We start from the raw sequence: 24,049 nt of genomic DNA, 5'->3' as shown, positions 1-24,049 counted from the left end.
AGGTTTTGGGGTTTTTTTGTTTTTCTTGGAGCATATGCACCCTTGTCCCCTCCCAGGGCTGGGCTGCTCTGTTGGCATCTGTGTTTCACCCCATGTTTGCTTCCAACCAGCATCAATGGGTGAGAAAGTCCTTCCAGCATATCTCCTTCCTACAGACATCAGCGGGTCTCTGACCAGGAGCTCCTTGTGCGAGTGTGCTTGTCCTGGGAAAGCACAGCCTTGTTCTGCTCGCAACATGATCTCACAAGGAATGGCTCTTCTGGATCACCAGATCACCACTCTGCTGGTCCAAACTGCATGGTGCTTCCCAGGTGAATGTTGTCTCAGCCCACGTGGGTCTGTCTCACCTGCACAGAGATCATTGTCTGTGTCAGGCAAAGCCGTGTGTTCCCGGGATCAGGATGAAATTCTGCCATGGTGAAAAAGATTGAAACCTTTGGCATAGCCCCCAAATCCACTCCTACTCCCTGTCCTGGCACTAGTTATTGCCTTGAAAAATGCGCTGGCCCTTCTCTTTGTCATAGCCCTGTCCAAAATACCCTTTTGCTGCATCCGCACCATTCCCGACACCTGCTGGGAGCTGTTTTCCTTCCTGGGAAGGATCATAGAATGACAGAACAGTTTGGGTTGAAAGGGACATCAAAGATCATCCAGTTCCAACCCCCTGCCATGGGCAGGAACACCTGCCACTAGACCAGGTTGCTCACAGCCCTGTCCAACATGGCCTATCCTTTTTTATTTATTTCATGGAGCATATGCATCCTTGTCACCCCTCCCAGGGCTGGGCTGCTCTGCCAGCATCCTTGTTTCACCCCATGTTTTCTTCCAACCAGGGCCTCTCCAGCTCTCACAACCACTCTCCTCAGCTTTCCCCTTGGCTCCTTGGTTCCCTCTGTTTTTCTCACACACCATTTTCTGTAGGGAACCTGTTCCAATATTTTATGTTAAACATTTTCTTGTTCCTCGGCTTTGTCTGCCTACACACAACTCCCTATTCTCTCAGCAGCCCTTTGGGTTATACATTTCTTGGTGCTAAATTACTCTATTAGTCTACAAATCTTTGCATACGGTACAGCTGAGTAATACTATGGCAATGTGTAAATAGCAAAGCGACTGTGTTTGCTGAACTGACTCACCTGGTGATGCTCAGCTGGGGGTGAGGTGAGGGAATGGCCCTGTCTTGTCATTACCAGTGCATTCCCGGCCCTGCGATATACTAGTGAGTTCGGTGGGTGAGATTAGAAACCCTTCTGGAAGCCCCACATCAATCCCGTCCACATTCCTGCTCACGCATGCAGCCCTCTGTCAAAAATACAGCACAACTGACTTACAGTCCCCAGTCTGTTTCTGTGCTCGCTGCTTGCTGCTGGTTATTCCTGGCCATACTCTGGGATCCCAGTCCTTGGTGTCTGAGCACAGGCAGCACGGGGAGCAGCGACTGGAACAGTGCCCTGCGACTGGCCAGCAGAAGGGTTTGGTTGTGCAGAAATACTGTAGAGGGGGGAGTGAGGCACTGATCAGGGGTCAGGAAAAGAAGGACATGGACTTTCTGCCTGTATGGAGAACTGGCTGGGGCTGCTGCCTGGTCAGCTCTGGAGCCCTGTCAGAGATCTGGAGCCCTGTCAGACCCATTGGAGCCCTGTCAGAACCCCCAGAGCTCTGCCAGCCCCATGGAGGCCTGTCAGTAGCGGACCCCGGGATGCGGGGCCGTCGGGCAAGGCCGCCAGGGCGGCGCCACGGCCCGCTCCGCGCCCCCGCCGTTCCCATGGCGACGCCCCGCCCTCCCCCCGCCCCTCCACTCCTTTCATTGGCTGCAGCCGAGCTCCTATGGCCGCGAGGGGCAGGCCGGTCCCCTCCTTTCCTCGCCAGCTATTGGGTGCGCGGCCTCCGCAGCGCGCGGGGATTGGCTGCGGGCCGGGGCGGCTCGGGGCGGGCGCAGGCGCGGTGCTGTTATTGTTCCGTTGTGCCGCCCGGCGGGTGCCTCGCGCCCGGCGCAGCTCTCCGCCCGCGCGCTGCCGCCATGCCGGTGAGCCCAGCCGCGGCCGCCCCGGGGAGGGAGCCCTCGGGGACCGCGACTCGGGGAGTGCCGGCGGCCCCCGCCGCCGCCGCCTGAGGGGGCGCAGCCCGGCCCTGGGGTCGTCCGGTTCCCGCATGCTTCGGCCTGTCGCTGACAGGAGCCGCGGCGCCCGCCGTGGGGGGGTTCGCAGGCCCCGCGGCTTCTGCTGCTCCCGCTCCCGGCGTGAGGGGCCGCCCGTGGTGGGGGGTGGCGGGCGGCCTGTGCTGGCCTGTCAGGCGGCGGGGCGTGGCGGCAGGTCTCTGGGCAGAGGCGGCGGGAGGCCGAGGCCGGGCTCTCCCTCCTCTCACGGGAAGGTCTCGCCTCCGCGCCCGAGCCGCAGCGGCCCCGGCCCGGCGCTGTCGGTGCGGGGCGCGGTGCGGCGGAGCCGCTGCTGGGGGGTCGGGGCGCGTGTCTGGGTGTCAGGCTGGGATCTGCCCTGGGCAGCGCTTGGGCCCGCCGGCTTTCCGCTGGGCGGCTGCGGGTGACAGCGCAGGGCGGCGTGGCTGGTGCGCTGGGGTCGCTGATTCGGCAGCTGATGCCAGAAACTTGCACCCGCGGTGGTGGAACGGCCCTGGGGGATCCTCCCCGCCGAGACGCGGCTGATCGCTCTCGTTCCGCCAGAGGAACAGAAGCTGTTCCTGGTCTCTGCGAAGGCCTGAGAGGAATCTAGGCAGCTGGTGGGAGAGGCGCTTGGAAACGGGGTTTGTTTCTTGTTGACATCCGAGACGGCTGCTTTAGAAGTCGTTAAATGATCAGCTGCAGCACCTAGCACCAAGGGTTGTGGCTGAGACTTTACTATATCAAATGGCTTTTAGATTTATTTAATCAGGAGAAGCATGTGACATCAAATTAATCAGTGGTGCTTCAAAACTTGTAACTACTTTGTGAAAGAAAAGGCTTGTGAGACTTTATAATGCACCTTTTGAATTTCCTAAATGATTAAAATTCAGCTAGTGTACTGAAGCTTGTAACTTAATGAATGCCCTTCAGCCAGTGCTGACTCGTGTCTGCTTATGTCATCTCTAAGGTTTGAGACTTGTGTGCTCCAGTGCGGGAGCATGGTCGGTGTTAGTGTATAACAATGGTATGGCTGCACCTACTTCCAGCAAACTGCTTGCAGGTTGTTTGCAAGCATGAACTTATTTCTTAAAGAAATTCTTAGATGATATTGAATGTGGAATTATCAAATTTTACTTGATTGGTTTCCACGTTGGCAAACAGAAAACGATTGCATTGGCTGAGTAAGTGTACATTATTCTCTCAGCTTTAATTATACACCAGTTCTGGCTTTAAGTCCCCAAGTGTGCAATCCTATGGACATAGGCATCTGCCTGAGTCGATTCAACAGCGTTGTTTGTGCTTAAACAGGCAAGTATGTTAACAGTGGTGTTACAGCCTTTGGTGGTTTTTTCTTCTTTAATAATTATAGATCAACAAGCCTGAGAAGCTGGACAAGCCAGAGAGCTGTGATAATGTCAAGGTTGTTGTTCGATGCCGGCCTCTTAATGAACGAGAGAAAGCTACAGGCTACAAAATGGCAGTCAATGTGGATGAAATGAGAGGAACTATAACTGTTCATAAAACAGACTCATCCAATGAGCCTCCCAAGACATTTACGTTTGATACAGTGTTTGGACCAGAGAGTAAACAGCTAGATGTCTATAATTTAACTGCAAGACCTATTATTGATTCTGTCCTAGAAGGGTACAATGGTAAGTCCCTTGTTTTTTGAGGATCCTATCTCCTGTTCTTTGCATTGTTAGAGTTTTTGCTGATCTTATTTAAGTTAGCTTCACTTTGAGGGCTATAGCCCTGTATAGTTTCTGTTGTGGCATCTGACTTAAAATAGCCTGAAGGTACATGTTCTGAGAACTCGATGGTTGTGCCTACTATGATCGTTAACAGTGGGAGACTGGTGATGAACAAGACTTGGCTGAGGTCAGTTAGCTGAATTGTTTTTGTTCTGTATCTTCTGTTTGCAAAAGATATGCGCTTTATCTCATTATTAGAATCCTCAGCGGCTCTTCACTATACAATTTCAGTAACCAGGCAGCTGCCACGTTCCTGCAGTAACTAGGTATGCATACCAGACTTGTGCATATAACTGCTGTATTTTCTCCTCTGAACTTTGCTGTTTTAAACTAAGATGACTAGTTAAACACATCTGTCCTACCCCACACAGTCTGTTGCTTCCTACAGCTGGGAAGAGTATGACCATGATTTACATGCGTGTGTGTGGTGCATGTAAATGTATTGTGTAGAGGAAAGCAGGTGCTAGTAAGGAAGTGAATTACTGTTTTCCATAACGGTGTGCTATAAACAGTAGTATATTAAAAATTCTTAAAGGCTTGTAAAATGCCTAATAAAGTTTTGTGCTAACATACCCAGGTTTCAGCTGATTGAAATTCGTGCTTGAAAAATTAATGGTTCAGAGCTGTACCACAGAAGCTTTAGACTGGCCTTGGGGAAGCATTTTTTTACAGAGAGGGTGGTCAAACACTGGAACAGGCTTGTTAGAGGGGTGGTCAACACCTAAAGCCTGTTGGTGTTTTAAGAAGCATTTGGATAGTGCCCTTAACAACATGCGTTAACTTGTGCTCAACCCTGAACTGGTCAGGCAGTTGGACTAAGCCATCACTGTAGGTCTGCAACTGAAACCTTCTGTTCAGCTTTTCTGACTTGACTTTTCAGCAGTGCTAGGCTAAACTTAAGAACCAGTACGTTTCTGGAGTACTAGAGTCTGGGATTTCAGTGAAGGTTCTGGATGTCTTCCTGTGCAGGTTGATTCTCTAGTCCAAATTGTAGCTGCATGTGCAGGTTCAGAACTGGGCTTGTGCTGTGGCCTGTGTTGTAGAAGCCTCATGTTGTTTCTGCTGTGGCTTAGAGGGCTAGCAGGAGTTGGTTTTGTAGTTGGTGTATCATGATCTTCCTCTAATTGACCATGTTATTAATTGGGCTTGCCTTAATTATTTGTGTGTGAGACCTAAGCGTACTAGTGCTCTGTACTTTAATCATGCTGCATAGTTAAAACAAGCTGACTTTTTCTTGGATATTTTGCAGGCTGGGTAAAACAGTGGTTCGGCCCTGTTTGCTGTGGTTGTTCAGCATTTCTTTTGCTCTCACCCTTGTACAGTATCTACTGCATGGGTGGAAAATTTCAAGTCCTTAACAACAGAAGTGTTTAGTGCTATCAGGCTAAGAAGGGTTGAGGTAAAACTGTGGTTAGCAGCTTCTTAGCATTTGTTCATATGTCTTCTTATCCTTCAGGTACTATTTTTGCATATGGGCAGACTGGAACAGGCAAAACTTTCACCATGGAAGGGGTCCGAGCAGTTCCTGAGCTTAGAGGCATCATTCCCAATTCCTTTGCTCATATATTTGGTCACATTGCCAAGGCAGAGGGGGATACAAGGTAAACAGCTTCTCTTCACTGCTTCTGTCTTTTGTGTATCCATCTGTAGCAGGAGCCTGACCTTGACAATAGCAACTGAAATGGTACCTCTGGCCCTAGCTGAAAGACTCCTACTCGGGCAGTTTTTGATGGGGTAGCAGGATTGTGTTGGTATATCACTGTGTTTTCTTTGCACTCTGTGATTGTGTTGAATTTCTGCAAATGTCCTGCTAAGGAAGCTACTTTTTATCTTCAGGTTTTTAGTTCGTGTGTCTTACCTGGAAATTTACAATGAAGAAGTGCGGGACCTGCTAGGGAAAGACCAGACACAGAGATTAGAGGTGAGCCTGTTGTTCTGAATATAATGTTTCTTTTGAACAGTGAACAATCTTATATTTTAAAGACAAGAGGAGCACTTGAAGGGAAGTGGGAGGTTTGGCTTCTTGGCATGTGTACTGTTTCCTTTAAGGAACAGCAGATGGATATCACTGACTTCTGATTCTTTTGCACTTGGTCAGTTGCACAGGGAGAAGTGGGCTGTTCCATCTGAGTCAGTTTTGTGTCTGCAGTTCTGCCCCAAAGGCCCCTTGGCAGTCTTTCTAGAAACTGGAGCCTGAGATGTAAAGTCACTGTTTGCCACCATGGGAAACCAGTGGAATATTGTCCTGCATGAGTCTTCCTTAGCTGCTCTGATTCTGAGTGTTGGGGTGTTTTATGTGCAAACCAGAACCAGGAGGAGTAAATCACTGACAGGGCCACTGAAAATTGCTGTTGGGGATCTCCTAAGGATGCTCAGTCTAAACTGTTTCTCTCTTAGGTTAAAGAGAGACCTGATGTGGGAGTTTATATCAAAGACCTTTCAGCTTATGTCGTAAACAATGCAGACGATATGGACAGAATCATGACTCTGGGCCACAAGAACCGTACGTAGCCTTGCTGTGGGCAGGTTTTTATAGCTCAGGCAGAAGAAAGGTCTGATTATGAGACCACAGTAAGAGATCCTGGTTCTAGCACTGGAAAGATTGTTTAGCTGAGCAGAGCAGAAAGGGTAACTCCTCCCAAACCCATTTTTGCAGGGGCAAATAAAGAAGGCTGTGCCTCCCACAATGGCCAGTGTCAGTGGGGGAAATGCAAAGGGGAGGATGCAATGAGGGCAGCTGATATTTTCAGAACTACTGGTGTGTGTGTGTTGGTCCTTTTCCCTCTTCATTTCTGATCAGGATGAACAACTAGCCCTGTGCTGTGAGTGGGAGGGTTTTTCTTCTCTGGAAGACTCCTTAGTTAAGCTCAGATCCTTTTATGGCCTAAAGTTCTGGCTACCGTTGCTCTTGTCATGGATTACTGTGTTCTGATTTCTCAAGATACAGCTTTTTTCAGGGATCAGCTGTGAATACCTCAGACTACTGATCTTTGTAGCCTTAAAGAAACAGATGAGAACTACTGCTGCTCTTGGGATGAGAGTCTGTGGCTGGCTTAGAGCTACAGCAGGCTGTAACTCTTCTGCTAGTCCAGATTGGAGAGGTGCTGCAACTTCAGTGCCTAAGAATACAGTTTGCCAAGTCTGAGCATCCCTCTTCCACATTCTGAAAAACAGGGTTGGGATGAGTCCTCTTTGAGAGCAGGGAGAGTGTGATTAACTCTGAAGACAACATTGCTTTTTCTCTCTATTAAAAGGTTCTGTTGGTGCCACAAACATGAATGAACACAGCTCTCGTTCGCACGCCATCTTCACTATCACTATTGAGTGCAGTGAGAAGGGGGTTGATGGAAACATGCATGTGCGCATGGGCAAACTGCACCTCGTTGATCTTGCTGTAAGTAGACCAGCTGGGTCTGCCATAATGCATGGTGCGCATGGCTGCTCATGTGTGCACTCTTGAAGGCACAGTAAAGGGCATGTCCATTGTTTGATGGCTAGAGCCCACCTTCAGTTTGATACTTGACTTCTGTGAAGTATTCATTTGGGGCCTTAAATCAGAAGTGTACTAGGAAGTCTTTAGTGTAGCTAGAGCCTGTCCTGGTAAAAGGGCTTTTTTGCTTCTATAAAATAATCATTAAATGGATAAACTACATTGGAAAGAGCTCTCTGGACAGCATAACTGGGTCTTTTCAAGAGGCTGGGTGTTTTTTGGGGGGTTGTTATCATACAGTTCATCACTTGCAGGTTCCCTCCCTCTTGTCACTCACTTTGGATCAATGTAACCGTGCTGGCAAAATGCATCTTTGGCTTGAACTTTATGCTGGAGTAGCTTTCCTCAGAGAAGGTGCAGGGAAGGGGAGATTAAAGGCATTCAGTGTCTGCATGTTAACTTTATTTACATGATGTATGTTTAGGTTGCTCTATGAAGCTCTTTACAGTAATTTCAGTGTTGCTTTTCTTCCTTGACCTGCTGATAGGAAAGGCTGGAGATTGTGCTTAGCAGCTGCAGCTAGGTGCTTCATAACTGTTGACTTGCTTCTTATAATGCTTTTGTTCACAGGGACAAAATCTTCACTTTCCCAGCTGCATTACTCTGAGCAATCCAGAATTTGCTGGCACTGAAAGCTTTAGTTAAGACCTGTTTGACTTGTCTCTTTAACAGTGTCTGAGGTACTTGGCTAGGTTCTCTTAATAATGGATGAAAGTGACATGGCTGCTAGCATGACTTCAGGTGTAGTTGATTGTATTTGGAGGGAGGAGATGTGTTAGATGATCTGTTGTAACTTTTGCTTCCTGTTCCCTTTCCAGGGTTCTGAAAGGCAGGCGAAAACTGGAGCCACAGGGCAGCGACTGAAGGAAGCTACTAAGATCAACCTCTCTCTTTCGACGCTGGGGAATGTTATCTCTGCGCTGGTGGATGGCAAGAGCACCCACGTGCCCTACCGTAACTCCAAACTTACACGGCTCCTTCAGGATTCTCTGGGGGGCAACTCCAAAACCATGATGGTAAGCTGAGACGCCCTTTCCAGTGCTAGCTGTCAAGCTGCATTTTTACAGGGATAGCATAGTGACTTTGCCATGAGAACAGGCTGGTATTTACCTCTTTTTTTTCAGAGCTGTTTGCAGCTCAGAGAACCTTCCATATACATATTTTTGTCTCTTATCTTTGCCTCTGTACAGGTGAGGTTCTAAGCACAGGGCAAATGTATAAATGTACATTACATGATCAAATAGAAGCTATGCTTGGGTAGCCAAAACCAGCTTTGGTGTAGAAGCAGCAGGAAGTCTTGGGAAAGAGTAGCAGTGTGAGACTTGCAAAGCTGGGGATGGGTCCCTGAAATGACCTGTTCCAGGCTCTGACACTCTGTCTTCTAGTAACTTGGTTTCCTGTGTGTCACAGTGTGCAAACATTGGACCAGCAGACTATAACTACGATGAGACTATCAGCACTCTCAGGTATGCAAACCGAGCCAAGAATATAAAGAACAAGGCCAGGATTAATGAAGACCCCAAGGATGCTTTGCTCCGCCAGTTTCAGAAAGAAATTGAAGAGCTTAAGAAAAAACTGGAAGAAGGTGAGATTCTCCTTCCTCCTGGTGTTTCTCTCTGCAGCAATGCTCATTCAGTTTGAGTGCGAGCATTCTTTGCTATTTGAAGATGTCACATGAGTTTGATAGCCAGTGCAGGTCAGTGTCCCGGTGGTGTTTTCCCTGGGGGGTTCTGGGAGAGGCATCCCAAGGGCTGGGGGGGACCTGGCTTTGTCATCTGGGTGGCACTTGGCCCTGGGCTAAGGGGTGGCTTCTGGGCTAAGCAAGGTGTGCCCAGACTTGCATGGTGAGCAGGAGGGCTCTGAACACTGTATAGGGAACTAAATCATACAATAAGTAAAGACCAAATGTTTTCCCAGTTCGAGGAGGAGGGATGCGGGTTTTTTTTTGGGGGGGGTGGGGAACGAACCAAAGTTGTGGAGCTAGAACTGGGGCTGACTTTCAAACACTACATGGAGAAACAAGAAGCTTCTTTAAGCTCTGTAACTTTGGCCTTGTGACACATATTAGTCCATCAGCATCAAAGAAGAGAAGGCTCTGAGGAGACATTATAGCAGCCTTCTGTATCTAAAGGGGACCTACAGGAAAGCTGGTGAAGGACTTTTTACAAGGGCGTGTAGTGGTAGGAAAAGGAGGGAATGGCTTTAAGCTGGAAGAGGGGAGGTTCAGACTAGGTATTAGGAGGAAACCCTTCCCCACGGGGGCGGCGAGGCGCTGGCACGGGCTGCCCAGAGCAGCTGTGGGTGCCCCATCCCTGGCAGTGCTCAAGGCCAGGCTGGATGGGGCTGGGGGCAACCTGGGCTGGTGGCCGGTGTCCCTGCCTGTGGCAGGGGGGCTGGACTAGACTATCTTTAATGTCCCTTCCAACTCAAACCATTCTGTGATTCTATGAAGGACCCTGCCAGAGGGAGTTTACTAAACCATGACCTTGGCACAACATCTCTCTCCAGAGAGATGCTCACAGCACAGAAGGGCTGTAGCAGTAAGTCCAGCATGGCTTGCTGTTTGGACTCTGCCCCATTCGGGAGAAGCAGGAAATGGTCAGTAATGTTTTTTTCAACGGTTGGGAGCTGGGTGTAGCTGTTCCATCCCTGGTGGGTGGAGGGTGGCTTCTTAAATTTTAGACCCTAAGCTACAGAACAAAGAGCCTTATGTTTGCTAACATTACTTGGAGGCCAGGATATTAAATGCTGAATTCTATTTGGTTTGGTTTCCAAACTCAGCCCAACACATCTGAGCATCATATCTGCAGTGGCAACACTGATAAACATTTGTGAAACTGGATGTTTTTGTCAATTAACAGCCGTCTAGCTTCATGTATACAGGTGTCTGATGAAGTCTCAAGTTTGTGGGAACTTTATCTGACCATTTAATCTTCCATCTGAGATGGAAGAGGCGGTATGGGGAGACTCTGCTAGGAAAACATTATATCTTAGTGCTTTGACAGTGCAAGGGATGCTTTATTTGCTATGAAAGGCACCCATTTGAGCTTTAACGTACACACAGTGACTTCACAGTATTACATTGCTTATCTTGATTTTCCTTAAGCTTCCTGAACCATGGCAATCTGCCTGTCTACTCAACATTTAATGACTTCTGCAGGTGCTCATGTCAGATACTGCTGGGTTTGGGCAAATGCTGCTGTCACAGTAACAAGCTGATACAAGGTGAAGGAAAGCGCATCAGAAAGCACACTCTTCTCTTTTAGGGGAAGAGATATCTGGTTCAGAGAGCAGTGATTCTGAAGAGGAGGATGAAGATGATGATGGGGAGATTGGAGACGATGGGGAGAAGCGGAAGAAACGGCGGGGTAAGGCAGTAGAGATTCCTGTCAGTGCCACTAGTCTCCTGTTACCCAGGAACTGGTGTCAGAAACTGTAGCCAGAGCCAGGTGGGGAAAAGTGGAGTTGTAGAGCTGCCCTACTGCCGCTGCAATTATCATGCCTCTTCTACAAATGAAGCTATTTGGTGCCATCTCTGTAGACGGACTGCTCTGAACCTGTGTAGTATCTGCTTCCACTTGGGTAGTTGTGCTTGTGGTAACATTCTCTTTTGTGGTGGCTCCTTGGTTGCCGCAAGGTGGCTGTGTATGGCTTGTGACTTGTGGTGTGGAACTTCCTCTGCTCACAGAGGTGGGAGGAAGAAGGAACCAAAGATCAGTGGTAGGCAGATGTGGCTTTTGTAACCATGGGAATGGTTGGAGGGGAATTTTGGCTGTGGTTTAGGCAAAGGATTCATCTGTCTTATGGATGTTCAATAACTGACTTTTCTGGTGTCCTGCTCTATGTTGGTAGAGGAAAAACTTGACCTTTGGGTGTCTCTGTGCAAGCTGAAAGGCTGGATGGGAACTGCACACCCCTTGTTTGGGAGCATTTTGGAAACCCCATGGCTTTGTCCCACATCAGTGTTAAACAACTGTGTAACATCTAAATCCAAAGGGATGTTGCTGAACCTACAACTGCAGGTCACTGTGTACCATGGGATGCTGTGGCTCCCAGGGAGCTTGCTGTGCCCCAGAACCTCTCTGACATTTCCTCATGGGGAGTAGAGAAATCAAGCCCAATGCTACACCTAAACTTAGAGCTTGTCTAGTAGACTGATTTTGCCATTCAAACTGCTTTCCTGTCCTGAAGCACCCACATCAGTTTAACAGGATTCTTAAGTGTTCCCATTTTAGATGCGCTTTCTTCATTTACTATCTGTCCAAGTGGAGTTGTAAATGACCTTTGTCATGTCTTTGATAGCTGTAATGACTCTGACTTCATTTTTCACCTTTTGGCAATTTCTAGAAGTGAAAAGATTGACCACTGTCTCCATCAAGAAACGAAGTCCTGCCCAAATCTCCTCCTAAGAGGAGACCACCTTCAAAGTTTTGCTTGAAAGGAGTAGAGGGCAAATAATTGACTTGCTCGGGTTCCAAACTAGCTATGTTAACTTCTTCAAGTAAGGGTGGTGCTTAGCAGCAGTATGCACAGTAACTGTCTAAGCCGATTCTGCCTTCTGGAGGGAAGAGTGCATGTTGCCACGCACATAAGACTGGAAAAGACTCCTGGTCACTGAATCCTCTGCTACTGCAGATATCCACAGCCTTCTCCACTATGATCTGGTCTGTGCTGTTGTTGCTTGAAATGAAAGCTGCCTTGGCATGTTGTTTTAAGCTGTAGGCTGGTTAAGATGGGTTTTAACTGAAGTGTCTTTCTGAGCATGCTATTTTGTGCTGGGAAACGGTGGCTTTGCAAGCTGAGTCTGGGAGGGATCCTAGCCAATGCTTCCTAATGGGAACTTGTGCCTTTCTGAACTAGGTTGCTGGCCCGACTGGGTTTCTTTACTTCAGAACTAACTTCCCATCTGCATGTTTCTTTCCTCTCTGGGTTTTTCTGTGGGACGCATTTCTGTTTTCCAGGCAGTAGCAGCAGCAGTAGTTCAGACTCCACATGCTCTGTCATAGAGAAACCTCTGGATAAGTCCTTCACTAGTGAGTGGGAGCTCTTAAGTCCTTTAAGCTTTGGCCTCTCCATAATCTGCACACTCCATTTTGCAATGCTGCACTGTTCCCTGCTATGTCTGTTGGAAAGATAAACCTGAGCTTTTAACTCTGCTAAAGCATGCCTTTCCTTTGCTGCTTCTGTGCTTGAAACAGTTGTTCAATGTGGACAGTGTTAGCCAGGTACAAGAGAGAATAGGAAGCAATTTAGTATGCTACCTGAGCAAGGCTCAAAGACAACTGAGAAAAAAATAGGTTAAAAAGTTTGCAACTCTGTATTAAATGCTCCCTTTAAAATACCAGGAAAAAGCCTGAGCTAACTTTATGTGAGTTGCTACAGTATGAGTTTATGAAAAGAACAGCTGGACAGGTGAAATGGGTTGTGCTGTGTTATACTGGGCTCTGCCTTCTCAGAATTAGTTCTGGAGAAAACAAATGGAGCAATCAACAGTATATTTATACTTGCAAAGAAAATGTGGTAATACTTGGTTGATCATCTTTATTTTGGCAGGTACTTAAAAAAAACCAAAACAACTCACCCTTGATGGTGGTTGGGGTTTAACTGCCCCATGATATTACGTTTTTGATCAGTGGGGTTTAATTCAGAGGACAAGGCACCTAGATTGTGGTCTGGAAGTGAAGAAGTCTGCTCCTGGTCAGAGAGAGGGCTCTGTGACTTTAAAAACTCAACAATCAATTAGTGATGACAAAAGAAAGAAATCGCATCTTAGGACTTGGCTTGTAGTGACTTCACCAACTGTTGTGGTTATCTGTATGGATGCAGTCTGCTCCCCTCCCTGTGTGGAGAGGGTCTGGAAAGTATTACTGGATGCTTCAATCACGTTTATACTAGTTACACTAGTAGAAGGCATCAGCTCAGAGAAAGCGCGATAGAAGGTTAAGAAGGATCACAATTTTAAGGGAGACCTTTGGTGGGTCATAGGATGGTAGGCTTGGAATCTGCTTGCTTCAAATTTGCTCTTTCAAAGCTTGCTCGAAACCTTGAGTATTTTATTTGGATGAGGACAGTTAATAGCAAACCACTGATGTGGCAGCGGGTGAATGAGTCCATCTCCTGCAAGTTTGGAGACAGTTCCATAGAAGTTGCACCGGGCTTTTGGTGATTAGGATAAGTATAGCTATGTGTGGTTTGGGATATTAACTGTCCTCAAGCGTGACCCTTTTGCATGTGGTGGCTTTCATTATCCCTTTCCTGTCCTGCCTTTTTTGCTGCACTTGCTTGAGTAACCAAAACTGGCTATATACCTCTATGGAAGCATCAGTTACTGCAAATTAACCTACTAATCCCCTGTGTAATTAAATGGAGAAATCTTGTGCTGAGTCTCCCTATGTGCAACTGTCATGTATCTTACAAAGGATTGGCTTGGAAACTTGGTTAAAACTTATTAGCATACAGAAGACGCATTCTATTTTGCAGGTAATATAACAGAATTGGCTATCTTGAGTATGGGGGGAAGCATTAGGTCTGTTATTGAAGAAGAAATCTACCCTCTTTAATTGTTTCTTAGGGCATGATCTTTGCGGCAGGCTCATAATAGTACTTCTAGATTCTGCATTGCGTTGAATGGGCAGAAGAAAGCAAGAGTGAGCTGAAGATTATCCTGGATATGCAAAGCACTCTGAAGTACAGAAACTTTCTCTGCTTTAGCATAAAATCGTGATGCACTAATGTTTGCTCTAATGGAGTTTTTCAGTGACAATTATCCTCTGTTTTCCACTCTAGAAATGTGCATATATATATATAGTGAATGTTTGTTCTGATGCTGATGATTGTCCAAGATGACCAAGGCAATAATATGTTTTCTTTCCTCCTCTTTTTATGCATATGCTGCCTCTCTGCGATTTGCTTTCTACTTCCTCTTAATGCAAGATCAAGCAGGTTGGTGTAATTGATTTCCACCTCCTTGTAATAAAATTGCAGAGCTTGTGAAAGAGTCTTAAAACTTGGTTTAGTTCACCTTTTTCTCTTAAACTGAGAATGTATAGGGCTGTGCACTAACAGTGAGAAGCCTTTACCTGGCCTGTCTCTGTGATGAGCTCTGTATAGCACTTTCAGAAAGCTTCTTACTCAAAGACTAATTGGAGAGAGGTTTTTTCCCCACCACAAATCCAGAAATAAGTGCTTATTATCTGATCTCAAAGTTTGGCAGATGGAAGCTAAGGCATTGTTTGCTCTAGTGCTAAAGTCCTTACCTTGTCACAAAACTAATTGTCTTGCATGAACAAATGTGTATACAGATACATACATATCTATATCCATATGTGTTTATGTGTGTACATGTATGTTTAAAAATATGGTGTTTTGTCTGCTAGAGATTATATATGTGTATAAAGCTGAATAAAGACTGGAGGAAAGGGAAGCCTTTAACTGAACAACGTCCTCAAGCATGTTCTGACTATATGCATTATGTCACTGTGGGGGGAAAAAAAGTCCCTTGACAGTTGAAGGCTTCTGTTAGTTTCTAGGCATCTGGATTCTACATTTTTTGGGTTTGTTTTTCCATGTCTGGAGAAGAACAACACAGGAAAATGAAGGATTTGCTTATAATGAATAAAGGGAGACTTGGGACTTGTGGGAGACTTGTGGATTTGAGGAAATGCACGTAGGCTGGGCATGCTCTCACTCCAGATAACCCCCAGTGATCTCTGTGTTCACCTCCCTTAGGCCCTCTTGGGATTACAATGAAAGTTGACTCGGGGCTTGCAGAGTGACTTCCTGGAGCAGCAACCTCATGCTTTGTTTCAAAATCGCGGGAGTTTGGGGCTAGCTCTTCAGACAGACTCTGGCTGCTTCCTTTGCAGCTTTCTGTGAAATGTTACTGGTTTGCTGTGGTAGTAATTATGTTGTAAAGACACAGCTGACTAGTCATAGCAAACCTCAGTACTTTAAAATCTGTGTAGTCACTGTTACATAAGTCAAATACCACCAAAAAGTTTTGTTAATAGCCTGTTTTTCATAGGGCCGTTTGGCATTTCTCTAGTCTCTGTATTTTCATAGTAGTGTGTTCTTAAAGTATCTATGTGCTCATTTTGCAGTAGGTAAGCCCATAAGGAGCCCAATGAATGAGGGCTGGTGGGGATGCTAAGCTGACATTTCAGTATGTAACTCTTGATAGTTCAGCTCTTGTAGTTGCAGGTCAAGGCAGTCTTCTGTCTCCCTTCATTTGGTCTAGTCTGCATAATTAGAACATCTGAGTTTCGAGCTCGGACTTCTTCTTGGGCAGTGTTCCCTCTCCAAGTGTTGTTCTTCATGTGTTTTCTATTTTGGGGGCATTAGTTCGTGTTAGTTATATAGCGTTGCTTCTCTGTAGGAACTGGTGGCAACTAGTCAGTGTTAAAAAGGGATTTGAAAGACTTGAGTTGTGCCCAGCTTGGAGGTGACATCTAATTAAATTTTTATTAAATGCAAGTGTTGAATCTGAACTGGGGAAAAAATGCCTTGATACAGAGGCTATCTTATTTTTCTGTGAACTAATTTTCCCCCCCGTCTCTTCCAAAGGCAAAAAGAAAGTTTCCCCTGATAAGATGGTAGAGATGCAAGCAAAGATTGAAGAGGAGAGAAAAGCTCTTGAAACTAAGCTTGATATGGAAGAAGAAGAAAGAAACAAAGCCAGAGCTGAACTGGAGAAAAGGGAAAAAGATTTGCTTAAAGCTCAGTAAGTACCCTGCTCAGAGCAGTTTGTGTGGTTGTACAGGTTTTTCCTTCCTTAGTTTGCAATGCAGTTATAGATATCTGGAGATTTATGGTGAGGTGTCTGTCAGACTGTGTAAACTGAATATCAGCTCTTGCTATTATCAAAGTGAAAGAGGAGCTTACTTTGCTTTCAGAGTTTAAAACAGATGGAAAAGACAAACTTTATCCTTTTGCCACTTCTTTCTTCTCTGAACTTTGTCTGCTTGTGTAAGATAGAGTAGAAACATAAATGACTCCTCCAAACCCTGGAGACCTGTGAAGAGCAGCTGTACTCCTTGGTCAGTGGGTAATAGCTGCATAGCAAGCCAGGTTTTCTGCAGCATACTCTTAGGAGCTTGTCACTTTGGGTGTAGGGGTTCCCCTCTCTGGAGCTGAAAAGCTGCTGAGACTGCACTGGCCCATGCGAATAGGACAGTCCTGCTGTCAGAAGCTGCTCGGACAGCAGCCAGCATTCCTGGTTTGTATCTCAGCTGCCCTGCCTTGATCTCTGTTCACTCACTTCCATTTCTGCACCTGCCTCTGGGCATTGCTGTACTGGCAGGACTCTTGGGGAGAGGGTGCCTTGGGTAGCCTGGTGATATTGCTGGTGCTTTGCAGCCCCTCACAGAGGGGACTTGCAGCAGAAGAGAGTTGTCTGCTGACCTGTTTTGCTTCTGAGAAAGCAATGGGAGCTGGAGCACAAGCAACTCCCTGCATCCACTTGTACTGCTTCACCCCCACTTAAACCCTTGGCAGCAAGACAAGTTTTTCCAGCCCTGTGAATGCTGTCTGGGCTGTACAACTGAGCTGGACCTGCTGCTGCGCAAGCACTGTAGGTTAGGAAGTTTTACACTTACCTGTGTCTCTAGACAAGAGCACCAGTCCCTGTTGGAGAAGCTGTCTGCATTGGAGAAGAAGGTAATTGTGGGAGGAGTAGACTTGCTGGCAAAAGCAGAGGAGCAAGAGAAGCTTCTAGAAGAATCTAATATGGAACTGGAAGAACGAAGGAAGAGAGCGGAACAGCTTCGCAAGGAGCTTGAGGAGAAAGAGGTGGGGTCATATGCTGTAGCTGTCTGAAAACAGCAATGGCAGGGCACACCGTGTTTTGTGCCTTGGGCACTGCTCATTTGGGTGAAGTGGGCTCTACCCTGTGTGCGCAGCAGGAGCTAACGAGTTTGGAGGCCGTACGGTGGCAGGGCGATCACTGGGTCTGAGCTAGCCTGGTTCAGCCAGGCCTCCGTGCCGTTGGCAAATGCTTTTTGTTCAAGTAGTTTCTCCTCTTGTTCATACTATTGCAGATAGTTTCTTTGTTTATGTTAACGTGTGGATGTCTGTGCTAAATGTTGCACACAGCAAGAACGCTTGGACATCGAGGAGAAGTACACAAGCCTCCAGGAGGAAGCACAGGGGAAAACCAAAAAGCTGAAGAAAGTTTGGACAATGCTTATGGCTGCAAAATCAGAGGTTAGTGTCTAAAGTCCTCAGCCTGTGATCACGTGAGGGACTGTAGCTGGGAAGGGTAAGCCAACAGCTTTGTAACACTGGGAGAAATTGCCATATGTTTAGAAATGTTTTTCTGTGCCATCCATTTGGGTCATGTAACTCAAAAAGATCTAATTAAGTCTGGTGTTGGAGCTTCATGGGAGGCACGTTGTAGAGCTTTTCCCCAATCCAGGCTGAGAGGGGCTATGTGCAAGACATGGAGAGACTCAGAACTTCGAGGAAAAAAAACTGGTTATTTCTGAAACATAGTAAGTTGTTAGCTGGCAGTCCAGTCTCCTGCTTTGCAGCAGCCTAAATGCTCCTCTGCTCTTAGCTCTCTGTCCTTTCTGCCTGTTGCCCTTGTTATCTCTTCCTCAGTCACTGGATGAATGTGCCCTTTGGCTGGTGTCTGAGGTTCCTGTTTCATGAAAAGTGCATTTTGTCTTTGGGATCAGAGATTTTCCTTGAAATCTTGCCAGGGATGTAACTTGTCTGCATGCTCTTCATCAGCTCTTAGCTGATGCAGAGCTTGGGTTGGCAGAAGGCCAGTTTCATTTTTATGAAACTGAGAATTAATGCTCCTTTCAGCCATCTCTGAGCCAGAATGTTTCAGAGTGTTTATTCTTTTAGAGATAATATATTAGTACTTATCACCAGAGTTTGCTTTTGTTTCCCAAAACCCTTGTATAGGCAGAAGACTGTTCTCTTAGGCTGTTACCATGTCTTAAGCTAGCTGTGATGCCTCTCAAATGCCTTGTTTGTTTTCAGATGGCAGATCTGCAACAAGAGCATCAGAGAGAAATTGAAGGATTACTAGAGAATATTCGGCAGCTGAGCAGGGAACTTCGTCTGCAGATGCTTATCATAGACAACTTCATTCCTCAGGACTACCAGGTAAAGATGTAGGATTGTGCTATGCAGGCTGAACCCTCCAACTTCTGTTCTGTCCAACAAGTGGAATGAGCTGGCTTTTCTCTTCCCGAGGTGTTCACAGTGAACCAATTAACACTTGTCTGTGAAGTTGTAGTGCAAATGAGTTGGTACATGTTGCTGTGAGCCTTGCTTTGCTGTGGCTCAGCTGAGCAGGTGCAGCTTGGTTGCATTCATGTGTTTGTGCCATCACCTGGTTCTAACAATCCAGATAATGTTAAAGTGGGAAAAGGTGCTTTTGTCAAGTGACTCTTGTAACTTGGTGGACTTCTGCTTGAAGTTCACCTGGAAGAAGATCAGAGTTCGTAGGTGCATTTGGCTCCAAAACCAGCTCTATGATGTGATTAATGAATGCAGAATGGCTTTGTTCTATTTCTTGGAGGTTTTGATAACTTTGGCTACAATTCCATGGTTTTGGAATCTGCTTTAGGGAAGCAGTGTATGATGTTTCAGGGATTGTAAGCAGAGGGATATACTAGTCTGTTCTCTTGCAGCATATTTGCCTAATGGTTTAAAAAAAAAAAATCATTCACCCACATATTTAACTACTATATTCACCATGTGCCCATGCTCTGGGTCTGTTTAAAACCTCTTTTTTCCGCTGTGCTTGAAGCTGTGGTTGCTAATGTCTGGTATTAATACAATGTAGTAAGACTAAGATTGAACTTGGAACTCTTCACTTCTTGTTTTCTTTGTGAACCCAATACCCAGGAAATTCATGATGAGCTTAAATATGATGCATGCTATTGAACAGAAAATACAAAAGCTATTTCCCTTAATCTTTTGTCTTTTCTGTATTACAATGTGTGTTTATTGCTATCCTGATGGCATTGGCATAATTGGAATTCCCACTCAAGCATGGCCTTCCCATGAATACAGTTTGGGAGTGGTATTTTTCTCTTCTGTAGTCTTGAGAGTGTAAATTGGAGTTTTTGAACGTGATATGGCTGTCCTGAAAAAAACAACTTGGAACGGTCAAGACTGTTCTTAAGCAGCTTGTCCAGCCTTTAGGGGAGATATGTTCCGGGAAAAGGCATCTGGAGGGTGAATTGTGTAAGTCTATAACAATTACTGTTCTAATTTATTTCTAGGAAATGATTGAAAACTACGTTCACTGGAATGAAGACATTGGAGAATGGCAGCTGGTAAGCTAGCTGGCTGGCTCATGTACAACCTAACATTAACTGAGCCCAGAAGTAAATTGATAAAGCTGTAGTCAGTTTTGCTGTGTACAGTAGGCATTACTAACAGACCTTTCTTTCTTTAAGAAATGTGTTGCATATACGGGAAACAATATGAGGAAACAGACACCTGTCTTGGATAAAAAAGAGAAAGATGTGAGTGATTCTTTATAAGCTTGTATTGAACTGCCTAAGTCTAAGTTCTGCTTCCTGTGCCTGCTACTGCACATTTACAGGGAAACTGTCCAATTTGAATTTCCTCTTCTTTTGGAGAGATGAACCTTTTTAGTGTTACAAAAGCACTGCTGATCAGTGTATAAAATCATTCTGATCTCGTTTTATGGGTTTTTTGATTTTTTGGTGTGTGTGGGTTTTTTTTTTTTTTTAGCCCTTTGAAGTGGACCTTTCCCATGTTTACTTAGCTTACACTGAAGAAAGCTTGAGGCAATCTCTGATGAAGCTGGAGAGGCCAAGGACTTCAAAAGGAAGATCCAGGCCCAAGACGGGTAGAAGGTGAAGAACTTTGGAGTATCTGTATTTAATGGGGGATTTACCCAGGGGAAGGCTTAAGTCTGTGTATACAAACTTACCGTAAGTCTTCAAACACTTAATGAGAAGACAAAATGCTAAAATTTTGCATGGTATAAAGTTTACCAGTGCCAAGTGTGACAGAACCAAGCTGAAATCTCTTTGACAGTAAGATCTTGACCAGAAAGACTTGTCTGGAAAATTTTTCTGATGCCCTTTTGCTGCATTCCCGTCTTCTGGCTGCTTGCTTTAGCTTTTACTGTGTTCTGTGTTTCGGTTTAACAGCTGACACATCAACAGTACATACATGGTTATTACTGGAAAGTAATGTGCTGTTGGGGGAGATTTCAGCACAGATTTCTTTGGACTGTTTTTGTGTGGTTTTGACAAATGCTTGTGGAAGAGTAACACTGTATAGTTTTGACTTGAAATGTAGCTGGTTTCTGACTTCCGTAGACAGCATAATGATGTGTGTATGGTGTTATTTTTCCCTTTCCTTTCTGCTCTCCAAACAGAAAACACTCAGCAAAGCCAGGAGCCGTCATTGACTCTCTGCTGCAGTAGGTGTGGTCTGTTCAGAATTGCCGTAAAAATCAGTGAGTGTATAAGACTTGGTCAGAATATGGAATTCAAGAGGTGGCACAGTCTGACATGGCTAATAAAATCCATACCTTGCTGGTATGGAGCTTTACTTTAAAAAAATGTATTTTTCCTTAGTTGCCTGTATATTGTATGTTATATTAACATAATATTATAACTGGTATATATGATGGTTGTGAAATTCCATGTGTTAAATGTGTTGTGCAGGGAAACTATTGTTGGCAATCCTTGTTGAAATGTATAGGAAATAAGGGTTCTAGATGTGTGTTTAAGTGCTAGAAGATGTTAGCTCAAAACGGTTGATGAAATCCTAAAATTTAAGGCTGATAAATCTGATTTTTGCCCTGCTTTGCACATAACCGGCAGCTTTCACTATTGTCCTCTGTTGCACTGATCTGTGTTTGAATGTGGTGGCTGCAAACCTTTAAGAGCATCAAACCCTTTTATTTAAGTGTTCCTCACTGTGGCTGTTAACCTGATCGTATTGTGTATCAAATACACAGTCTTTGTCCCTTGACTTGCTGTCTTGCTGTACAAAGAAAGTAGTTGGGTAGGGGAAACATGAACTACAAAAGTCTGAGACTTGTGGGAAGGGACCATGCTCTCTTTAAGTGCAACAGAAAACAAGCGTGTCTAGTGCTTTTATTTTTGTCTATTTGCTTGTGATGCTAGCGTTCTAGAGAATGAAGCCTTTGGTGCAAAGGCAAAAGAGCTCTCTTCCCTCCTTTTAAGGCTGTGTTGCAGCATTGCTTTGGCTGCTTTTTATGCTTCTGAGCTGGAATTTTTTAAATGTATGTGAATTGTTCTTAATCCGAACAGCAGAGATTATTTAAGGGGAATGCTGTAACACTAGGGCTTGGCTTCAGCCCTGGGACTGTGAGCGTTATGGCTCCATTTTCTCATCCCTGGCTACAAGAGCACTGGATTAGTGCTCTAAATTGAGGATGAATTTAACTCTGCTATACTAAAACAGGCATGAATTGCCCAACTTTCCCAGAACAGTAAGATACCTTGAAATAACTGATGCTTGTATTCCCTTGTAGACTGTATCATCTCAGGTTTCTGGCTATGCTCTGATGAGAGGAAAAAAAAAAAATTCTGGTCTCTAATAATAACAACCATTTATTTGTGGTGGCTGCTCTTTTTCTTTGATGTTTATGCTGCTAATAGACACATATCACTTTAACACATTGCTTTTGTGTCACAGAAAATGCATCTCTTGGATTGTGTGTGCTTTAACTCATGCTGGAGCATGTCAGCTGCAGGCATCTTAGCAGCTCCCATGCCAGGGTGGTGGTAATTAGCTGTAACTTCCGTGTAAGCTTAGTGTTACCTAGAGGTTTAAAAAGCTGTGATTATTAATGGAGAAATTGAGACCTTAAGCATGACAGAAGGAACAAGACAGCTTCTTGGGTGTCCTGAGTTCTTGCTAGTAGCCACATTTGCAATTACTAGAATGTTCTTGTGAAGTCCTTAGAGTAGTTAATCATCGTGACAGTAAGAAAGGGGGATCAACTTTTAACTGGATGTACCTTGTGGCTCTATGACAGGTCTGTAACAGGATCCGTAGCAGTTGAAACTGGTCTTTAAGGGCATATTTTGCTCTGGAGGTGTATTCAGTGCTATTCTAAACAAGATGTGAGCTTTTTCCCTGTTTTTTTTTTAATGTGTTTTTCAGGATCATGACTTAAACAACATACTGCCCTCTTATTTTGAGGCTGGGGGGAGTGTCACCTAAGTTCATACAAGATTCAAATACAAACACTAGCATTTTTTTTCTAGCCTCACACTGAAAGAGCTAAATCAGAATTTTTGTTGAGCTAGGCTGTAGTTAGTTTTTTTTTTTTCTCTTGAAGAGCTGACCTTACTTTGAATGTGCTTGGAGAGTTGGGTTTATCTTGTGTGACATACTTCTCATCAAACAAGACAGACTGAAAATGGCTTAGGTGACATTTTGTCCAAGGCCTTATGTCAATTCTGAGTCCGAGCCTGTACTAGTTCTCAGAACCAGGGATGACTGTTGTTTCCCTATTGTTATGTGGTGTTATGCTAAGATTTGTTGAACGATCTGTTTTTAAGAGTTTCTCCTGAACTGAGCTTTCAAAAAGACTGTTGAAAAGTCTTTTACCTGACAGACATCAGTGGCTTAAAGATACCATAGTGAACCATAACACTGCATTTCAAGTATTTAAAACTTAACTATGAAGGCGTATGCTTAACAACTCAATGTTACAGTCCTGCTGCTGAAAGCAATAGTACTTTACCTATTTAAGTGAGCCTTGGGGCAGAGAAAACAGTTAATTGCTTGCATAGCTTTTTCGTTGGCAGATTGGAGAAACTGTTGATAATAGCCTGTTAATAGGGGCTTGGAGAACAAATTATCTGCTCTTTCGAGAGGACTTTAAGTGGAACTGTCATGGTCATGATGATCTATCAACTTGGCTTACCTTATAACGAGGGTGTTTTGCTGAAGTTCTGGGAACTTTCTTTTAAAACCAGGGAGTCTGGCTGATCATATGGGCCTTCTCTAGCCCTGGACAATCTGTGAATGTCTTGTGGGTCCATAACATGATTTAATGAGGAAGGGGTTTGGTTTGTGTGGGTGGTTTTTTTTAGGAGCTTAATACAGCCATTCTCATCCCAGGTCAGTATGTGCTCTATAGTATTTATCAAAAATCATATTACCATAATATATATTGTGTGTGCTCATCTTTGCATCTTGCTACCAGAAGATTCCCCTCATTCCAGAACAGTGACCTTAACATTGAGGTTTTTGATGCTTTATGTTGTTTAACATTGTGTGAAGGAATTATTTCATATTTAACTTGTTCCTGATCCTTTCTTTAAGAGGAGGGGAAAATGGTCCTTAGTGCCTTTCACTGACTACACTGTCTGCACATGTCCAACTTCCACCTTTCTCAACAGTTCTGCTTAGCCAGTCCTGTACACAGGAAGAACTACTAGTTTTTGTATAATTTGTCTTCCTATTTATTGGTCTTCTAACTGTTTATTTCTGATTTTTCATTGTTTTATGATTAAACTTTATTCATTACACTGTATATATATGTATTGTGTCCCTGGAGCATGTTCATACCAAGAAATAAAATTCTTGATTCCTAGTTCCCCTCTGTGCATGTTTGTCAAATGACTGTACATACAGAATCTTTCTAACCCAACGAGTCGAAGCTGTGTCAGGAAGGGTAGCTAAAACAGTCTGTGCAGTTCTGTGATGTGC

At 44.9% G+C, this 24,049-nt stretch overlaps 1 protein-coding gene across 4 annotated transcripts; it reads left to right on the top strand.

The window, feature by feature from the left end:
- Window positions 1-1,950: 1,950 nt before the first annotated feature.
- On the top strand, window positions 1,951-23,933 carry KIF3A (kinesin family member 3A). 4 transcript variants are annotated; one of them, XM_056349042.1, is made up of 19 exons: window positions 1,951-2,026; window positions 3,486-3,768; window positions 5,324-5,468; window positions 5,704-5,788; window positions 6,265-6,370; window positions 7,122-7,261; window positions 8,176-8,373; window positions 8,768-8,942; window positions 10,624-10,725; window positions 12,319-12,390; window positions 14,291-14,299; window positions 15,920-16,076; window positions 16,963-17,143; window positions 17,447-17,557; window positions 18,344-18,469; window positions 19,597-19,650; window positions 19,774-19,842; window positions 20,075-20,199; window positions 20,730-23,933. In XM_056349042.1, the coding sequence occupies exons 1-19, from the start codon at window positions 2,021-2,023 to the stop codon at window positions 20,776-20,778; spliced, it is 2,193 nt and encodes a 730-aa protein (XP_056205017.1). In that variant the 5' UTR covers window positions 1,951-2,020; the 3' UTR covers window positions 20,779-23,933. The 4 variants fall into 4 exon arrangements, with proteins under 4 accessions (XP_056205017.1, XP_056205014.1, XP_056205015.1 ...); XM_056349039.1 differs by lacking the exons at window positions 12,319-12,390; window positions 14,291-14,299; XM_056349040.1 differs by lacking the exons at window positions 1,951-2,026; window positions 12,319-12,390; window positions 14,291-14,299 and adding an exon at window positions 2,119-2,757.
- The last annotated feature ends 116 nt before the right edge of the window (window positions 23,934-24,049 follow it).

Source organism: Falco biarmicus, chromosome 8, assembly GCF_023638135.1.
Source record: "Falco biarmicus isolate bFalBia1 chromosome 8, bFalBia1.pri, whole genome shotgun sequence".
NCBI classification, from domain to species: Eukaryota; Metazoa; Chordata; class Aves; order Falconiformes; family Falconidae; genus Falco; species Falco biarmicus.
This window is presented reverse-complemented; position numbering and strand designations above follow the sequence as displayed.